This window comes from Triturus cristatus, chromosome 7, assembly GCF_964204655.1.
Source record: "Triturus cristatus chromosome 7, aTriCri1.1, whole genome shotgun sequence".
Classification (NCBI taxonomy): Eukaryota; Metazoa; Chordata; class Amphibia; order Caudata; family Salamandridae; genus Triturus; species Triturus cristatus.
In genome coordinates, this window is record NC_140590.1 from 1,453,855,433 (window position 1) to 1,453,875,472 (window position 20,040).

Genomic DNA, 20,040 nt, shown 5'->3' on the forward strand with positions numbered 1-20,040 from the left:
GCATTGGCCTTATTGCCACTCTATATAATTTAAAACTTTGTATCGAAATGTTAAGCAGATGGAAATGCACAAGGAAGATGTTTTAGACATCAGTGTGTGCTATATGTAATTTAAAATATTGTATAGAAAGTTGAAAGAGATTAAAGTGAAAAAGGGAGCTATTTTAGGGTTTGGAAGATGTTAGATCAAATGCATGTTATACTACTTACTGGCTGTTGACTCAACTTTGTGTATTAGGTCACAAGTAATACTTTGCCAGTGTTACTAGTGCAGGTTCCGTTAACTTCCTACTCAGTAGCGGGTGGTGTCCAGGGCGCCAATATGGTGGTTGTGATAACCGACTGAGCTACCTACCTTACCTACTACCTTGCTTTTGTTAGATCTCAGTGGACTTTTATTCTCCTATCCATCGAGTGGCAAACACGGCACGAACTTCACATTTAGAATATAAAGTGGAATATTAAACTCCCTTGTAATAGAAACAAAGTTGCTCAGGTAATTTATTTTATCGTGTGTGCTTTTCTTTATTCTTGGCCGTGGCCAATGCTTTTTGAGGGAACTTTTACTGGGACAACAGATCACTCCGCTCCCACCGCCCTGTCCGCGGGCGTCCACACCAATCATAAACAAGCTGTGTGTGTCGTCAAACATGGTGCCTGCTGCCTTCTGGTACCTGCAGCCGGCAGCTGCGGCGGCTCCACTTCCACATTCTATGACGTTAGCTCCAAAACCCAGGCATTCAAATATCCTTACTCTAAAGCATTTCTTTTTATGTTTCTCTGTCACCACAACTGTGAAACCCTTGGCGCCACCCCAGCTCCACACTCCTCCTACTTATTTAACAAGCTAAGGGGTGAGAAATGGCTCTGGTTTTAAGAGAAATTACCTCATGAACTTTTATAGCTTTGTGTATTTTCGTTGAGGTTCTCTTCTGCAAAGACCCTCACCTTAATACCTAGAAGAATGTCTATAAATCATTAAAAAACACTCAGGGTAATCCTGGGGAAAAACAAGAACAGTGCAGCAATGCTGGCTGAACGGGCATGGGGGCTGCAGGACAGTAAAATAATTCAAGTTTCCCCAGCGAGGGTTTGTAAACCATAACCACGTAATAGTCAAGTGGGGTTGGAGTGGGCCTTATTTATGGTTGCGTCATAATACCAGGCCTCTTTTCGAGTTGTGTCATTAGAGTGGGCCTCATTTAGAGTTACTTCATTAGCGGGGTATGGGTGAGAGCAGAGAAAACAAGCATTGGCATAGCCAATAGGTCTCGCTTTTGGGGCTTTATAAGTATTTAGTTATGCAGCACAATATCCTTGGTGCAACAACATCAACTGTTGCATGGCTAAACACTTATAAGGTCCCAAAGGCGAGACCTATTGGCTATGCCAATGCTTGTTTTAACAGCAGGTACAGCACTGCTCACGAAACAAGGGCAATTGATTATCCCAAAAAGCTCCACGGTAAAAAAAGCATTGGCTTATATAAAAGATGTATCAAAATATAGAAGGCCAACTTCACCGTACAGCTCAAGCATCATAGACGTCTTCATTCCAGACCCCTACCTCCATTTTATACAACACACACATTGCTGTGTAAGTAACAAATGCCATTCAAATTACCCAAATTATATGGTGGGGGGCTGGAAATTGCACCTTCTGACCCATGAACATTCAACTCATACAGCTTCCTGTTTCAACATTCCAGTAGGGGCATACTGAACAAAGAAGTGTTATTTCCATGCATGGGCACCGTCATGATGCACTTTATTCCCATATGTGAAGCTGACTGCTAAAATGGCGGGTGGTTAACTCGACGACGAAGTGGTAATTGCAGGTCATGAATTTGACCCCTACGAGTTCCAAGTATTAATAATGAAAGTGTTACTACTGTAACTAAACGAAAAGCCTTTTTCAATGAACAATCTAAAAAAGTATAGACAAAACATTTGGTCTAGCTAAATAATGTTGGCAGAAACTGCAACATTATCCTGCCTGTCTGGCTCTATCTGTTGGGTGCATCACTCTGCATACCCATTGAACGTGACAAGATGTAAGCAACAGATGGTGCGGTGTGAGCTTCATTTGTTCTTCAGGTGTCTCGCAAAGCTGCTTTGGTATCGATGACGCAGAATTGTAGAAGTGTAATGTTGATGACTGCAGAAATCCTATTTTAAGTGAATTAGGCTGACTTAGCGTCTGTCCTCCATCTTTGATGTGACGTTGCACTACACCACAAGATTATTCTCTGCTAGAATAAACGTTACTAGCCAGTGAAAGACTTTATTCAATGTTCTGAACCAAATGTGACTTTCTCAAGGCTCAATTTAGCTGTACCAGACCAAATAACATACAATGTATTCATTATGTTCCAATGTGCCTTCTAACACTGTGAGCACAGAATCCCATGTAGTTTAAAAGTGAGAAAGTCCTCAAAGTATTCTGTTGCAAATGTTTCTCTTTGCTTGATTTCTATTGATTAGGAGCATGAGAACCAAGTACTACTGTAGTGAATGTACTAACCTTTTGTCTGAAATCCCATAAGATTGCAATTTTACTACATAAGGAGGGCTCCTTTCCCCATTCTTAGAATGTGGAACTGTCAGTTTTATCGCTGAACTCTCATGAGTTCATGATTCACTGTAATTTTGGCCTCAGCACTTTGACTTAGTTTCTATTTGACTAACTGCACGTATATACTCACCACCACGTTCCCCCCCCTCCCTCCATTATATGTTGTTTCATTTAAAAAAACAAAACTTTATTACATTCTTTTCCAAAATGCATTGTGCGAGGGACAGGCTCATTCGCACTGCTTTTGAGCTGCTTAATTCTATTGCTTTGTGCTGCATTGTGCATACATTGCTCTCCACATGACCTCGTCTCATTTTTCAGTTATTTAATTAACTGCTCAAAAATAACCGTTTACCATCTTAAAACAGTAAATTAAACAAAATAAAAGACCGCAGGTGTGTCGTAGCGTGTGTGCATGCTTATTGTCACATAATGGCACATGTGCACACACAGGTAGCCATCTTGTAATTTGTTTTTGGTTTAGAAAACTCCATTAAAATGTCCGCCTATGTTTCATCACATGTCATTGTCCATCTTGGAATATGTTTTCCAACAAAAAACATTCCAAGATGACATCTAGTGCTTTCGTAAGCATTGTGATGCTCTAGTAGCCATTTTGCACTTTTTATTCCTGTTGTAACCTTTTTTTAATGAATGCTTTACAAACAAGCATTGGTAGAGCCAATATCTAGGCCCTACCAATAGCTATTAGCTTTGACAATGCTTGTTCTATTTCTTGTGTGGCACGACAAAGAAAATCAGAAAAGAGAATCAAACCCGAAGACGAAAAGAAGGACAGCAAAACTGGGAAGGAAAATGGGCAGATGGACTTAAGGTGGACAAAAATCAGAAAAATACAATATGAAAGGAAACTAATAAAAACGTGCATGTAGCATGATAGAAACGGACACCAAGTGAGGAAGAATGAGGAGTGACTGAGCATTTAAGAATGGCCAGGTGATGACACAGAGGGAGGGGTAGGAGTGCGGAATGTCTACCCAATCAGATATTGTGCTTCAAAAAGAGTAAAGAACAAAAGGAGGCAGAGTAGGGCAACCAGAGCCAGGAGAGCAGAGCAGGATAAAAAGCAGCTACTGAGGAAGAGCGGATATAATTTATGAAACAAAAGGAGTTAATCAATTCCAAGTTGCCACCATGTTTAGCACTGTTCATTTAGAACAATTTAATGAACCAGGTTGGTCTGACTGCCTTCATGAGTACTTCTTTCCCTAGCATCTTCTTTTCACAGAGAGCCTATAGAAGCAATGAGTCTGAACAGGTAATCCTTGGCTTGACTATCCTTGCTGCTGTGATAAGCCTGGAGAAACATTGTTGAGCTTGTCGCATTTGCCGCTTTTACGACAAGCATGGCAGTTATTTCCTATTGATTGTACAATACATTCTGGAAGAATCAATGAAATGGCTTCTCAGATTATGTTATCTACTTTATGAGTATGTACGTAAGTGGCACTTTCCATTTAAAAGTTACTTAATGTTTAAGCTGTTGTTGATTTAAAGCATTTCATAGTTTAACGGACAGTGATCAAATGTACTTTGACTTGAGTGATGGTTGATACATATTTCGTCCATACAGTGGGTTAGAACTAGTGACGACACAGTTACTACCTCTGCCTTAATCCATCAAGCTCTAATTTAAATGAATGATAGCTCTGCTGTTAGGATTACGAGTCTCTAGAACTCGGAGAGGCCACAAAATACCCCTTTTGGCAATTTCACTTGGATAGTCTGTACCTGTACCCTGGTAATAAGAGTAACTGAGCAACACTGACACTGCTCCAGCCTTTTATGTGTAATGCACTTTTTGATATAGAATCCTGAATTCGCTGTATCAAAGCTCTACATTTAGCTCTGCTGTTTTACGTCATATCCTGCAGGATCTACTCAAGTGAGATATACTTTTATTACTGGCCCGTGCCCTTCTGAATGCGGACTACTCCAAAGTTTAGCACTGATGCTCATGGTACACATCTCTCCAAACGCTACAATGTGGATCTGTAACAACTATCTATGGAGCGGGATGAGTTGGGTGGATAGCTCTGCTATCTCTGTAACCTGAAGCTCTACAGTATAAGACAGCTGGAGGCAAGTGAGCAATCTCAATATAATGTGAGCATATAATAACACTGAAGCCGCCTGAAATATGTCCCTGTAGCCCTAGTCAAGAGACTCTGAGTCGATGCATATTTGAAATCAGTAATTATGTTACTGTACCGTTAAAGCAGGTAGGAAACAAAAAAACGAAAACAACACAATAAATGAGAAAAACTGTCCATTCTCATTTATTTCACTTTCAATTCAAATCTGTAGCATATAATCTTCACTGAACGATGCAGGGATTTATCCCCTACCCGCCTGTTCCCAGTGGCAGCTCATTACTACACGCTCCAAGTGAGAAAGTACATGAGTGCCGTAGATGTCTCCTGAACGCACACCTTGTCTTTTTGACACTGTATATTTTCACATTATAGGAGAGATAGTCACATTGCTGATTCTGCACAAACCAGTAATATCAAGAGTTGCAGTCCATAAGAATCCACTTGGAAGCGCCAAGGAGGGTCAGATTGTTGGAATAGAATGGTAAATGTATTTTATGTCAAATATTTTAAGGGGCGCTTCACATCCAGGATCAGTCTCACCACTTTTAATTCTTCATGTCTAAGTTGATGTTGGTGACCACAAGGCGACGTATGCTGAATTCATACTAAAAATGATGTTTTGTGTACTTAACTCATTTCGAGAAGATTAACACCATTGTCTCTGTGACACTAAAGCTGTCGAAATATTGGGTTGGGATTGAAGATCTTGGTCCTTTGATGTGAGATGCATTTCAGATGTTGAAGTGTTTGTTAGCTACGTTTCACTTTTTTGTTTGATGTCAGTGCTTATTTCAATATGTGCACAGTGGAGTCCTTGGATTTGTCATTTGGGTGCAGATTTGGTAGACTTTACATCATTGATACCTTTGCAATATAATCTGCTAGTTCTGGGATGTGTTAATTGTTTGTGGCTGTTGGTTTACTTGGCAGGTTTGGTGTAGAATAAGGAGTGTATGTCTTGTTGTAGGAAGCAGTGAGCCAGGTTGGTAATGTTCAAAGTGCTTGTCTCTTACTTGATGACTGGAATAGGCATGTGGTTGTTTTAATCAAGCTTGAACTTGTTGTCCCTGGTGTTAGCAAGACGTTTATTCATTTGATTAAGATTGGAGTGATTGTCCTTTACTCTTTATTGATTTGGTATTCTTGAAGCGGTTGTTTATGACTGATGAATGCTCTTTATAATATTGATGTAGCTGAAAATATCCAATTTAGTTGGCATCTGCATTTTGTTTGGTGGAGATGAAGATGTTGCTCAGGGATTCAAGATGCAGGTTGCACCCCAGTGAGGTTGAAGTGATTGTCTATTGCAGTAGGATGCATGTAGTTAGCATTGTGGAATCTTAAGAGAGTTCCATGCCTGCAGGATGCAGACGGCAGTGTTGTTGAAGCAGAAGGGGTTGACTCGATGCAGAATGTGTTATGTTAGGTTTCTTTTGCTTTCATAGGCTGTCTTTGGGTGAAGAATACTTTGTTATCATTGGAAGTAGATGTCTATCACTGTAGCGCTCATTTTGTTGGACAGGTTAAATTACCTATGGCTGTAGGATTCAACTCGCAGGATTGATGGCATTGAAGATATTGTCTCCTGCTGTAGGAAGCATCTTGTTAGTTTGATGGAATTCTAGAAATTGTCCCGAAGATCCAGTTGGCAGTGTTCATGAAGTAGAACAGATTGTCTCTGGATGTTGGAGGTGTCCTGCTCATTTGAATGAGTTATTTCAGGGTGCAGGGCACACATTGTTAGTTTTGGTGAAATTTGAAGTGGTTTTCTCAGTGCAGACAATACCTTTTTAAGATGGAGTCATTTGAAGTAGTTCCGTTGCTGCAGGATGCACTTTGCTACTTGGTGTTATTCGAATTGTTTGTCTGCCTCTGCAGTCTGGAGGAATTTAAAAAACGTGTCTCTAGTTGTAGCATGCACTTTATTACTTTGCTATCATTTGAAGTGGTTCTCTCTACCGGTAGAATGTGCTTATCTAGATTGGTGACATTTAAAGTGGTCTTCTCTGGTTGCAGGCATAGCTTGTTTACGGCTGTCAGTTGCCCCTTATTTTTTTGTGGACTTTGAAGGCACTGAGCATGCTCTAAGGTAATCAACGGTGCTAAGATCCATTTAAACATTGGCATTTATGGTTGTGGGACGAGCTTTGTAGTGATGGTGCTGTCGAAGTTCTCTAATAAAATGTAATCCGTTTTCAGGAATCAGAGGGTTTTATGGGCACATCCATGACATTTCCATGTGATTATTCTTATCCCGTCGAATCTTTTGGATAATAGGAAGAATTCCAACACCCCAAGCAGGACCTATCACCGCTAAGGCAAAGAACAAAAATCAAATATTAAAATAAGCCCTTGAAACAATGAGAAATGTTCATTTATACAGAAAAAATTAATTACGCACATACATTAATATGACACTCACCTATACGGGCAAGCATAAGGTACAACAGTAAAAAATTGCAATAATATTGCTTTTAATAAAAAAATTAATTAACCAGTATGTATTTATGGCGTGCTGAAAAACTGGGTAACAAATCTGCAGCATGTCAAAAACATTTCTTGTGAATATGTATACTCCATACAAGCCCTTCACGCCCTCAATATTGTTAGTGCATCATACTAACAGCACAGCTGTAGTACAATAATGAATTAAAAAAATAGCTAAAAGATAATTATGCATATAAAATGAATAATCTGCTGAATTACAACTATAAAATGCACAAATTAAATAGAATAAAACTGTCACCTACTAGAACACCTTACATTTTTAGCATCTAAATACTTATGGTCAAAATTTCATAACTCAAGTTAAAAAAATAATTATTGCAACGCACATTGTGATGTATATGATAAGCATATCAGACCAAACCAAACTAATTAACATATTATTTTAATGGTTACGCAATGAAAGTTGGGTGAACATTTAACACAAGAACGTATGTAGCAACTTAATACTGCATACTGCATAATGACAAACTTAGAATAGACTGATTATTGTGTATATTTAATAGTGCAGAAAGTTGTTAAGTGAAGCCTTTTTTGATTTATGGCAGCCTCATACATTTCCATAATCAAGTGGTTTGACCTAGTGTCTTTAAGAAGTGCACAATAAAGTGTCTCAGAACCAGCATGCCCATATGTTGTGCTCTGGTCCAACCCCCTTCCAACGGGTTGGGTTGACATGCTTAGGTGTTCTTATAACTTACATATGCTTAAAATGCTTCTGTCCAAACAGCATTTGAAGGAACTATGCCAAAGTGGAGAGAAAAAGATGGACTTGACTTGTGAATTCGATAGCCCAAGGCCATGGGAAACACCCTCAACCAGTCCTCGGCCTTTAACTCAACAACATTTTGCATTCAAGGATATTTTAATTAATACTTATGTTGCTAAATGCAAAGCTTCAAGTCCTGGAAGTCAGGTGCCTACTAGACACCTGAAAATGATGAAACGATGCGTCCACTCATGACTTGCCCTGGCTACCATCTTACACTGTGAGGCTGGCCCTCTACCGACAGACTCCAACCAGCAGAAGGTTGATTGGTTTTCTTTGTTCCCACTGATTGCTCTCCTCTTCTCCTCCTTGTGTTTGTCATTCCTAGTTGCCCTGAGACTACCCGTGCTGGTAATCATCACTTTACAAAAACTGGAAATGAATAAATAAATGGAACAAAAAAAACTGTTAGCTAAAAACCCCAGTAAAGGGAGAGGTTGTGAAACGTAGGGCCATTTAACGGCTAGTGACAGACAAATCTGTAAATAGTGCGTACTTTCTTTATATTATTCAATTTTCAGCGTCTGAAAACAATGATCTATGTGGCTTTTAGTCTGACAGTTTGAAACAAAGTACCAGAGAAACTGTAGAGAATCAGCCCTTCAAGTGACAGTATTAATGTGAATAGGTGGAATACGTCCCAATCGTCTGAACCTGAATGAACAAGGTTGACAATCTCTGATAAAGCAGAAGTTTGGGTATTCCAGAATCAGGCCGAACTAGTTAACTCAGACCTAGAATGCCACATTAAAACCAATATACTCCATCACTCCACCCTCTCGTTGAGCCCTTTCGGCAACAGCCAATGAGACAACGGTCCTAACCCCTCGATTGTCAGCTACATACAGTGTCATAGTGATCACTAAGTGCAGAGGCAATAACCAAATTATTTAAACAAACATCAAGTGAGGGAGTCCTCAGTCACAACTTAACAGATCTCTTCCATTTAATGATAATGTTGTTCTATATGTTTACTCAGCACGTGCTGATCACAGGTTATACTTCTGCCGCCAGTCATGCCTTTAGCAGCTCTGCCTCCTTCAGACCGTTTCCTTCTGCCAACAGTCTGCAAGAAAGCCTGCTGCATGCCGAACACTGTTTAACTCTTAGCATGGCCGAACAAATACAAGGTAAGATTGGTAATTCTACAGAGAAAGCATGCCTTTGTAAATCGTGATAGAAAGATTATTTAACTCGTAGACAAACTGACTGCACGTACTCTGAACAAGTGGCAGAGCAAAGTAAAAGCTGATTAATCACTAAGACGGAGCGGGACAGGCAAATAAGGCTAATGCGGCAGAAATGAGGGCAGTCACTGTACTTGAAGTAAAGAATCGAATTAAGGAACCTCTGCCCTTTGGTCTTCCCTAAGTCCCTCGATTCCTGGAAGATGTAGGCATCTGGAAAGGCCCCCTGCAGCGCAAAAGAGAAGAAATCGCCGTTAGAAAAGGCAACACAAAGGGAAAAGGAATAAGGCAGTGCTTTGACCTTGAATGTCATTTGCACCACTATTTATTTACCCCGTTGATGGCATCTTGCCAGTAATGCTACTTTCGATGAATATCCCGTTGATGGTAATACTCACACTGAACTCACAAAAACCTCGTTGTCTACGACTGCCTGGTTGCTTTAAAGCCTTTTCAATGAAGGTTTCTTCCTCATCAAGGATCTCGTCTTTGACTTCTGCTAAGAAGCCACCATTGTGGTTGACAGACGTAATGGCTTATCCGTTAGCAAGGTCATTGATGATGCCTTCTATAAGAGTATCTTCACCGCCTCCTCAACGGATGAGAGGGACCATTTTCAGCAACCCAGCTTGACTGGTCTACCAGCATGTCGACGAAGGGCCTACTGACAGAGACAGAATTCTGACACGCTTGCTTCCTATTGAGAAACTGAAGTATTGTGAGACCAAACCCTCAGCATCTAGGTGCAAGTCTTCTTAGAGGAGCGAATTATGCATATTGGTTCTCCACATCAAAAAAGGCTCATTCTAGACAAGGCTCTTGATCAACAACTTCTTAGAATGCAGAAAGAGGTCAAAGAGGCCCAAGTGGAGTCCCTTATGAGAATCTCCACTGAGCAAAAGAAAAAGTTACCCTTTCTGGGTAGGAGCCCCAGCAGCTTATACCACAACCAATGCCAAACCGGTGGTCGTGCAAACATTTCTGAATCAATCATTTACCTTCATTGAAAAAAACTTTTCTACCATAGGCAGTTGCTACAGAGAGATGAAGAAAAAGTTACCCTTTCTGGGTAGGAGCCCCAGCAGCTTATACCACAACCAATGCCAAACCGGTGTTCGTGCAAACATTTCTGAATCAATCATTTACCTTCATTGAAAAAAACTTTTCTACCATAGGCTGTTGCTACAGAGAGATGAAGTAAAAGAATTAGAGAGATTGATAAAGAAGAGATGTCAAAATATCTCAGGGCAGAAATGTTGATGTGCATAATTAGGATGAACCGGACAAGTGGGAGTATTGTGTGGCCCTTAAGAAATCCCGAAGATACTGGAACCTTATGGTGCATCCCTGACAATGGTATTTATTCCACTGACTTCAACCAAAGCAGCAAAACAATTCAAGACTCAGCATTAACCCCTTCGACGCGCATGACGGAACGGTTCCGTCATGCACGTCGGTTGGGCTGTGCTTATGACGGAACCGTTCCGTCATGGCGCCGCCCGCGCTCAGAACCTTCAGCGTGGCGCGGAAATCCGCGCCGCGCTGAAGGGGTTAAAGCATTTTGTACATGATAAAATAGAGCATCCTAAGAAAACCGCCACTATTGATCTTTTCAGGGTGTTGGGGTCATTTCTTTTATTTTCTAATCCGGACCACCAAGCTTTCCCCAGCAGTCCCCAACAAGAAAAATGTACACTAGAATGCCCGACGTAACGATGGTAGATGTTCAGTCATACTCTGACTGAAGGCCTGGTGGCAGACAGGGTTTCATTTAAAAGTTTTCATTGGCAGAACCAGCAGAGACTCCGATGTTGGACACCTGCCATGTCCTTCGACTCTAATGAGATGGAGGAACCACAGGTTGGCCTGAGGGGACAACCGTCACTTTTTGGAGGATGTCCTACATCTACAAAACTGAACTCCAAAAACTTGAAGACTTAAGATGTGCAAAGTGAAAAGCTCCTAAAGGAAAATGACAGAAGGTCCTGTGCAACTCTGCTGCTCTAAACTGTGAGCATCACTATCGGCAGCTCGGAGTGACAGTGGGGAAAACACTTCATTGTAGCCTGAAGAAGTATCCATCTTTGGTGGAACAGCTGGTTGCAGGGATCAGGGGTTGGGAGAAGCAAAGGCTTGCAACATGGAAGTTGGATTAAATTAGGTATCATCTTTGTGAAGGGCAAAGATTCCTGGCTTTGCAGACAAAGTTGTATTTAACTCAATCCAGTCCCCCCCCCACTTTTCTACTGTAGCCCCTATGAACATAGGAGTTGCTTGCAAGTTCACATTTTTCCCGAAAATTAGGAGAAAATTGTGCAATCCAGCTACAAGAGCATATTACATCACATTACCTACTTTACACATACACTTACAAACAAGACTTTAGACTGAAGGGCAGCATGGAGACTGCCACCCTCCAGGCCTCGATTAGGGATTTACTATTCAGTAAAGAAGGTGTTGTTTACATGTGCTACTCAATGTTTTAGGATTCTTCAGTCTGCTGACTTCGAGATAGTGATGATCACGCTTTTACAAATATGGCAATTAGTGGTACCTTATCAAAATATATCTTCTTATACCCCTCTTGTCAAACCCAATTTATACAAATGCAGTATTTTGTTTTTGCCAAGGCTTTGTTATCCTTCTTCAGTGAGGTACAGATCAGAATGCTTGTGGGTTCCATAAAAGAACATTGTACCTGACGTGACCTTTTTAGGTCTCGCCTGGCGACACAGCGCGAAGTGCTGTCGCTAGCGAGATCTATTGTTGTCAACTTGCCTCGGAAGGGGGACAGGACATGTGCACGCGCACAAAGGATTTTAATTGTGAAAGCGTTCGTGAACGCGTACGACGGCGTTAGATTAACATGCAGGAGAGGGGATGTGCACGTGTAGGGCTGGCGCCGCGTTTTTTTTATATAAAAGCTTCCATGTCAATTGCAAGAAAAACAAAGCCGTGGCTGGTAACACGCTATCCTTTCAACTGCAATTAATTTAATTACAAGTGAGAGAATGACGCACGAAGGAAGAAAAAAAAAATGCATGCAAATACTGAAACGCAGCATACTCACTTTATAGTGCGCCATACCACCCCCTGTGCTGCCAGCCGCCACCACAGCTACTACCACTTTCGCCACCGCGCTCGTATGAACAGTGTTTGTTGCCACTCGTCGCCTCAGCTACCACTTTGCCAGCGTTCGCACATGCGTAAGCCACTGCCTCACTCACACCTGTGGCTCTAAAGAGAAGGCGGAGGAGTAAATTGACAAACTAGACCACATACTACTAAATATCCAAACAGGCGTGACGGCCATATTGGATGTAGCTTTACTTGCTCCGTGATTAGCTACCCAAGTGACCTTGCGGACGTGTCCCTTTTATAGGAGTTTGTCAACTAATGCTTCATCTTGCCCACAGAGCTCCCATAAAAGCAACTGGAGAGAATTGTGAATAAGAGAAAACGAGCGGATTAAGAGGAGCCGGGTTCTTCGCTGACAGTCACTATCAATCGTGCAAGCAGACGTGGCTGGTAACACGCTACCCTTTAAACTGCAATTAATTTAATTACAAGTGAGAGAATGACGCACGAAGGAACAAAAACGTGTGCAAATACTGAAACGAAGCATACTCACTTTATAGTGTGCCATACCACCCCCTGACCTGCCAGCCCCCACAAAACTTTTCACCCTGGACTCTACATTAAATAGCTGCAAGCGTTTCCAGGCAGGGCAGCAGCTACATCTAATTAAATACCTGCTCTGGCGGCTCCTTTTTTACTATCATCTCGGACTCTGCATTTTTAAGTCTCGCCTGACCCAGCGCATGCGCTGGTCTAGCAAGACTTATTGAGAGGGCTCCAAAAAGTGCTACCAGGCCAGCCTAGAGCTACAGTGCATGTGCGTGGGCGCGCGCGCCACTTTTACCGCGATTACTTTCACTTTTGCGGCCGCACGGCCGCTTTGATGTTTGATCGCGATCACTTTCGTGGCCGCACGGCCGCTTGGCATAGCCAATAGGTCTCGCTTTTGGGACCTTATAAGTATTTAGTTATGCAACTGTTGCATGGCTATACACTTATAAGGTCCCAAAGGCGAGACCTATTGGCTATGCCAATGCTTGTTTTTCCTTTGCTAAACGATCAGCGGAGCTCCTTTCAAGGAGGGGGGCTTCAACTTCATTGAATCTCCCCGTCCTGTACCCCAAAATCAATTTCAGCTGGAGTGTCGTGAGATAGCAGCAGCCATGTCGAGCTGTATGTGTAAAGGGCGGCAGCTACATGATACAAGTAAGGAGCATTTCTTTTCAGCATGAATTTGAATGTTTTCCTTCAAGGTTGGTCCTTTTGTGAGCTCCGTGATAATGTACGAAATGGTATGTCTGAGCTGCTTTGTATGTGTTCTGAGGAATGCTATCTTTTACCGTCTGCAGTGTTTATGTTCACGAGGACTTCTAAGAAACATTGGCATCTCTGCAACTGCATGTCCAAATGTTGCTCCGGGGAGTGTGTATATAATTTTTTTTTTTTTGCAGTTTTATATAGCGCAAACTCGACCCGAAGGTACTGGGGTGCTTTACATGAGGAACAGTTACATTACACAAGGACACATTCATTTTTGGTAGGCATGTGGGGATTAAGTGATTTTCCCAGAATCACAGGAATCACAGAAGCATTTGCAATGTAATGGGTCTCGCATTACTGAAAGTTTGAGCTATTGGTGTTGCTAATAATAGTTCCATTATTGTTAGCAACGCCAATAGCTCAAACTTTCAGTAATGCGAGACCTATTGCATTGCAAATGCTTGTTTGAATTTGCTGATACCTTGCTGTCCATCGACACTGAGTCCTAGTTCACAGAATGTTTGCACGTAATGATGAATTTGCACAAGTGAAATGAAAACCACAACACTGCCTGGGGTTAGTATAAGAACATGTGCCATTAACGTAAACTGCACAATTTTCTAAAACTCTTGAGGACTGAATCAGAGGGAGGCAGGCCAGAATAACAAGTGTTTGCCCACATAGTCGGAGCTAAAATGCTCCCCTGTTTCTTAAAAGAACAGCAACTCTGAAGTGGCACACAGTGTGACAAATGTGTGTTGCAGCACATGAAATTGCACAGCATGGCTCCAGTCAAGCAATCAAGTAACCAAGGGCCAGGGCACTACCGCCCGGAACATGGAATTAACTCTAAGACTCTTGCTTGACTTTGTGCTTGTGACTGTCTTGCAAAAAGCTATGATAGTGAATTGTGAGGGGGCTCCATCTTGGACGGTTGTGGTATATAAAATGGCTTAGAACTATATGACGGGTGCTGAGATACAATCATGCAAGGAACTGGTGAAACTATCCAAGATATTGGGGATCAAAAATAGATTAATGTTGGATATTCCTGCATTTGCTGTAATGTGAGCTGTGGCATCCTGCACTTAGCAACCTCGATCCCATGAAAACTCACAAAAAACGTAAACAGAATGCAGCATAATCCCTTTAACATGACTGAAGATATCCTGCATGCTCAGGGGTAAAGTGTGGTGGAAAAACAAAGACTTTAGGAAATGCCTGAAAATTGAGCTGTTGCTTTGATAACATCAGATTGCCCTGTCAATGCACTTTAATATGGAGATTGGTATACCTGTAAGGTTTCATTGCCTTTCGTATGCTATTCAAATGAATTTGATACGGTGACCTGAAGGGTCACCAATGATTGCAAAATAATAAACTGAGAAGGCTGAAACCTGCAGCGTTGAAAGCTTCTCCAGTTACTTCCACATTGACAATGGAGCGTGACACGCTTTAATCTCAAACTCAATCTTAGCAGTGAAATATGACTTCAAACATACAAAAGGTGATTGGAAGAATGATTACAATTTGTTATTGCTTGAGGTAGCATTCCAACCCATTATTCTTTTAACCACCATGCCACCTCAGATTTTGACCCAGCGTAATGCAAACAAGTCTTGGTCCTGCTCCAATAGGACCAGTCAAGCCTGAATTGCCAAGCTAGGTCCTCTCTGAACTGTAACACAAGTAACCCAGTAACAGTGTCACCCTGATTGGAGCTCATCAGTCACATGCAGCTGGGTTCCAGTAGCACAGTGAACAAGGCCCATGTCTGGGCATACCCTTAGCTACTTAAGACATTAAATCAAACATACTAAAGATGATGGCAGGAATGCTTGCAATTTTTTCTAACTACTAGCAATTGCTTGGGGCACCCTTCCAATCCATCATTCTTGTACCTACTGTTCCACCCCAGAGTAGACCCAGCAATATGCAAACCAACCTTGGTCCTGCTCCAATAGGAACAGTCCAGTCTGAACTTAAAAGAGAGGTCCTTAATTTGGGCTACACCCAACTTAAAAAACCCAAACAGGGCAAAACCAGTCTTGGTTTGCATCTGTTCCAGTTCAGGGAGGAATAAGACTAGCAGTTTGGGTAGGGCTGTTCCTTTTGGAGCAGGGTCAAGACTGATTTGCATATGGCTGAACGCAAACTGAAGAGACCAGTGGGCAAAAAATCATGGGGTTGGAATGCTATCCCAAAATAACCCTAGTGGTTGAATGTATTGCAAGCATTCAACCCATCACCTTTTAGTGTTAGGCGAAATATCACAGCCTGCAATTGACTCTGTATACCTTAGCTACTGCTGAATCTGTAAACTATTAAGAGGCCAAAATTACATTTTCATCCAACGCCCACTTTTTGAGAAGTTGAAAATCTAAAAAATAAATTAGAAATCTTAAAGTAGTCTGTTGAGGATGGTTTACTTTTTCTATTGATACTCAAAGTAACGTAATGAGTGTTCATAAGTTTGCAGAACAGCCACTCTCATAGATACATTTAAAGATGCATGAAAGGACCAGGATGGGAACATGAAAATAAATTAGATCTTGGTGACAGGTGGAGAAATATCGGTTAGGTTATCGGATTCTCCCAAGAAAATAATTGCAACTTATGAAGTACTGAAGGTGTTACGAGGGTAAGTTGAATTTGGGGACTGCAGCTAAGTTTAATGGAGAAATAAACCTCAGAATACTCACAGAAATGTAAAAAACAATTCAAGACTAAAACTGAAATGCACAAGTTGAACAATGAACATCAGCAAATAAAGTCTACGTTTCCAAACCCGATGTTGCCTTACATAAAGTGGAGGCAGCTGAGGATAAGATTAATTTGGATAGTTTAATTGAGAATTCTTAGGGGATTAGGATAATAGAAATAAAAAAATATTGAGGAAAAAAGAAATGATAAGAAATAAGGGATTGTGATAGTAAGGCAGGCTAGCATTATCAAGGTATTGTGGTTCCCTATGCTTCACCTTTAGATCAAGGTTGAGTTGAGAAAAGGAACATATTGATATGTAATCGTCTTTAAAGGATAAAATGCGTGGAAGCAGCGTGAAAACAAAATTGAAAATAAACTTATGGAAGTGTCAATGCTTAAGAGTGAATCTGGCCCAGAGTGAACAACTAGGACTGAGTGGTACCATTGTCAAGAAATCACTCCCTTTTATGAAAATATATGAGCATTTATGATTTGAGAGATATAAACTCAAATATAGAATGAATGGGATTGTTGCAGAGTCTGACTCCAGCTAATGTGAATACTTGAAGGCTAGTTTCACAAAGCTTTTTTTATGAGTTGGTGTGATTTATTCCAGCAATTTCAGTACAAAGGTCATAATGTAGAAGTTGCCACGTTTTCATGGAGTATCTAGTCCAGTGTATTACAAATGCAATAGCCTATAAGGCTCTTGTAATAGGTTATACAGGACATGCCTTTGTGATGGAATATTCTCTTCTTTTTGCTTGCGCAACAATCATTACATCCCCTAGAAACGGGATGGATGGTGAATGCGGCCGCTGTTAATACAACAACCATGTTATATTTGAGCAAACTAGGAGGGGAGAGGCTTCTCTTTTATCCAGAGAACCTGTGAGATTATAGACACTGGCAATTAACTACAGGAGGCACGCATTGGCATAACTGCTAGATTCTTGGAGGCCATTTTGGAAATGTAACAAGATGGCTTCCTAATCAGGAAGATCTCACCATGCAGCAGTCCTTGTTGTACTTTGCAACACATCCCCACGAATTACCTGGTGACCTGGGGCCATTTTGGAAATGTAACAAGATGGCTTCCTAATTAGGAAGATCTCACCATGCAGCAGTCCTTGTTGTACTTTGCAACACATCCCCACGAATTACCTGGTGACCTGGAAACATACGGCATCCAAACAAGGAGGAAGACCGGTCCTTTTACCGCAGTTATTCCATCATGGATTAACAGTCTTCACATCGTTTTGATGCTACGGTGTCTTGTCTCTAAAGCAAAGGAGTACTGAAAACTTTATGCATAGTTCACTATTCTGGTGATCAAATACAAAAGCCAGGCCACTTCAGTCCAGGGTCCTGGTGGTCCTGTCTGGCTTTTGCAAATTTCACCAGGACACGTACTCATTTCCCCATCTTGCATTTATGGCTCGGAAACAAAAGTAACACTGATCCACACTCCCAAGAATCAGTGTTAATGGCTGTCACCATCATGAGGCCCAGGCATGAGAAACTGGCCATAAAAATTGCCAGCAGGCACTACGCAGACTACAGAGCACACATAATAGCGTCAAACAAAAGGCAGGTTCAGGCTAGTCAATGGGTGGTCACAAGGAGAAGGGTCCAGTGATCCAAGACATAAATCACCTTTTGGCACCACACCTAAACCAGTTTATGAGACATGCCACCACATCACTCACATGAATGATTCTTTACCACCACCACACCTGAACTAACTTATGTGAGATACCCTCATACCCCTGCGATCGATTCCTAAACAACAGATATTAAGACATAAGAAAAGCAATGGGCGTGTATACATTTGTGTTATATTAATGATGAGGAAGGTAACGTCAGGCCTGACTAGATGGCACCATATGTCGACACAGCAATGAACTACATCCAAGGACATTGTTTTACTTTTGAGCACAGTGCCTATACACCAAACATGGGCCTTGCATGACATTAGGGACTCAGCCTGCACAAAAGCTTCGAACAGACCTGACTTTTGGTGGCTGCCCACAAAGTTCAGTCACGAATATATTGGAATCTTCAAACAGAAGTACAACAAAGATTTTTACACAACATCCAGGGGCAGATTTACAAGCCCCTTGCGCCACTTTTGCGTCACTTTTCCCATGTTAAAAGTGACTCAAAAGTGGCGCAAGGGGCTTGTAAATCTGCCCCCCAGTATTTATGTGAAAACAGATTTTGCTGTGTTTACAAGTGCGCGAAGGTTCTTGGCGCTAGACTGCAGCCAACTGACATCTAGGATTAGGGGCAGTGTTTGATTTGTGTAACATGCCAATTTGCAAATTACTTTTCTAAAATATTGGTCTGCAGGACTCCTGCAATTTTGGAGTTTATACTGATTCATTTTTCTCCGAATGTCAAAACATCGAAGCATGTGAGGTAATAATCTTTTTGAATTTAAACATGCAACCAAAGAGAATTATGGCCAAGTGAGAAAGGTTCCAATTATTAATCATTAGCTTAACACTGCAAATTCATATTTTTAAGTGTTCCATATGACAAATATATTTTGTGTATAGGAACAAAACCACAGCTCGAAGGTTGCGATGCTGTCTCGTGGCCGACTCTTCTAATGTAAAGTTTCTTTGTATGGGATTACCGTTTACCAACAGATTTATTGCACCCAATACATCGGTTCCCACAACATCATCAAGGTAAGAATATATTTACTATTCTTATCTTCAGATCCTCTTACCTAGGTTTACCTTGTGATGTAGTGATATGGGCAATGTAGTGGATGGGATATTTCTGTCAGGTGGTTCAACGTCCCAAAACGATGAAACTAATTCAAAATGCAGGTTCTAAACTTGTGGTAGGCCTAAAATGTTCGGGCTCTGGGGGTTGTTTGAAACCTGACTCTCTTTCCATTTAAAAAAGCGAAGGGCACAAACTGACTAGTAACTCATTCGCTTCAAAACCATTACAAACATTTTGAGTTTGAGATGGTAATACTGCACCCCTCCTAGTAATTCTTGGAAATGTCTTGTGTGGCCTGAGAAAGCTACAATCAAGATGCCAAAATGACCAGGAATACCTATGACTGGTGGATGTGGCTGGAGGTCATTGTAATGCTTGTACAATAATTTAATCCATTTTCCTTCAGCTAATGTTTAAATTGAGCCTCTATTGCAAGTTGTAGTGGCTCCACTTGTCACACCGCCGCTTCTAATACGTGTTCATTACTTATAAAGATAACTGTTAACATCTTAAAGAAAGGTTATGTGCTACAAGCAGCGCGGGGTCTTTTATACAGTCCTCTCATTCTGATCCAAATAAATATTTCCACCTTGATTATATAGAGCAGGGGCCACTCCCTGCTCTTTTTCATCAAGGCCTTGTCATACATCCTAATAGTCCCATCTAAAAGGAGAAATATCAATCTTATGACTTTAAAGATCAAAAACAAAGTTGGGTTTACTGAGCCGAAGACTTTTAGAAAGTACAGTGATGAAACACAATGATTAAACAACCGCACCACTTGGGTTATCCATGAGTTATCAGGAAGCAATCGATGGTAGAGTTGGAGAGAAAATTCCGAGAGGCTTCCCCCACACTGCCAGTTACAGAGAAGTACTTCTGAAGAGGAGCTATTGGTCAGTGCCATAATTAGCTAAAATCTTCAAACGTGGAGGCAGAATCTATTATGGCTTAAACAATGATGGCAGATGAAGAACCTTCGGGGTTCTGGGAGGGAAGGACAGATTAAGAGAGCCAGCCAAAAAGGACTTGTGTTTGGTGTTCTCATCCTGTAAGAGCGTGGAAGGCGCAGTGACTATGGCAAAGTGGAATCTTAGGATATTTGA

The 20,040-nt window shown here is 41.3% G+C and overlaps 1 protein-coding gene across 2 annotated transcripts in view; it reads right to left on the reverse strand.

The window, feature by feature from the left end:
* Window positions 1–4,850: 4,850 nt before the first annotated feature.
* The window catches only part of KIAA1755 (KIAA1755 ortholog), a 483,080-nt gene continuing 467,890 nt past the window's right edge, over window positions 4,851–20,040 (reverse strand). For both annotated transcript variants that reach the window (XM_085619206.1, XM_085619204.1), the window contains exon 23: window positions 4,851–7,003. In XM_085619206.1, coding sequence (XP_085475332.1) covers window positions 6,998–7,003 — 6 coding nt within the window. In that variant the 3' untranslated portion in view covers window positions 4,851–6,997. The remainder of the gene's footprint in view (window positions 7,004–20,040) is intronic.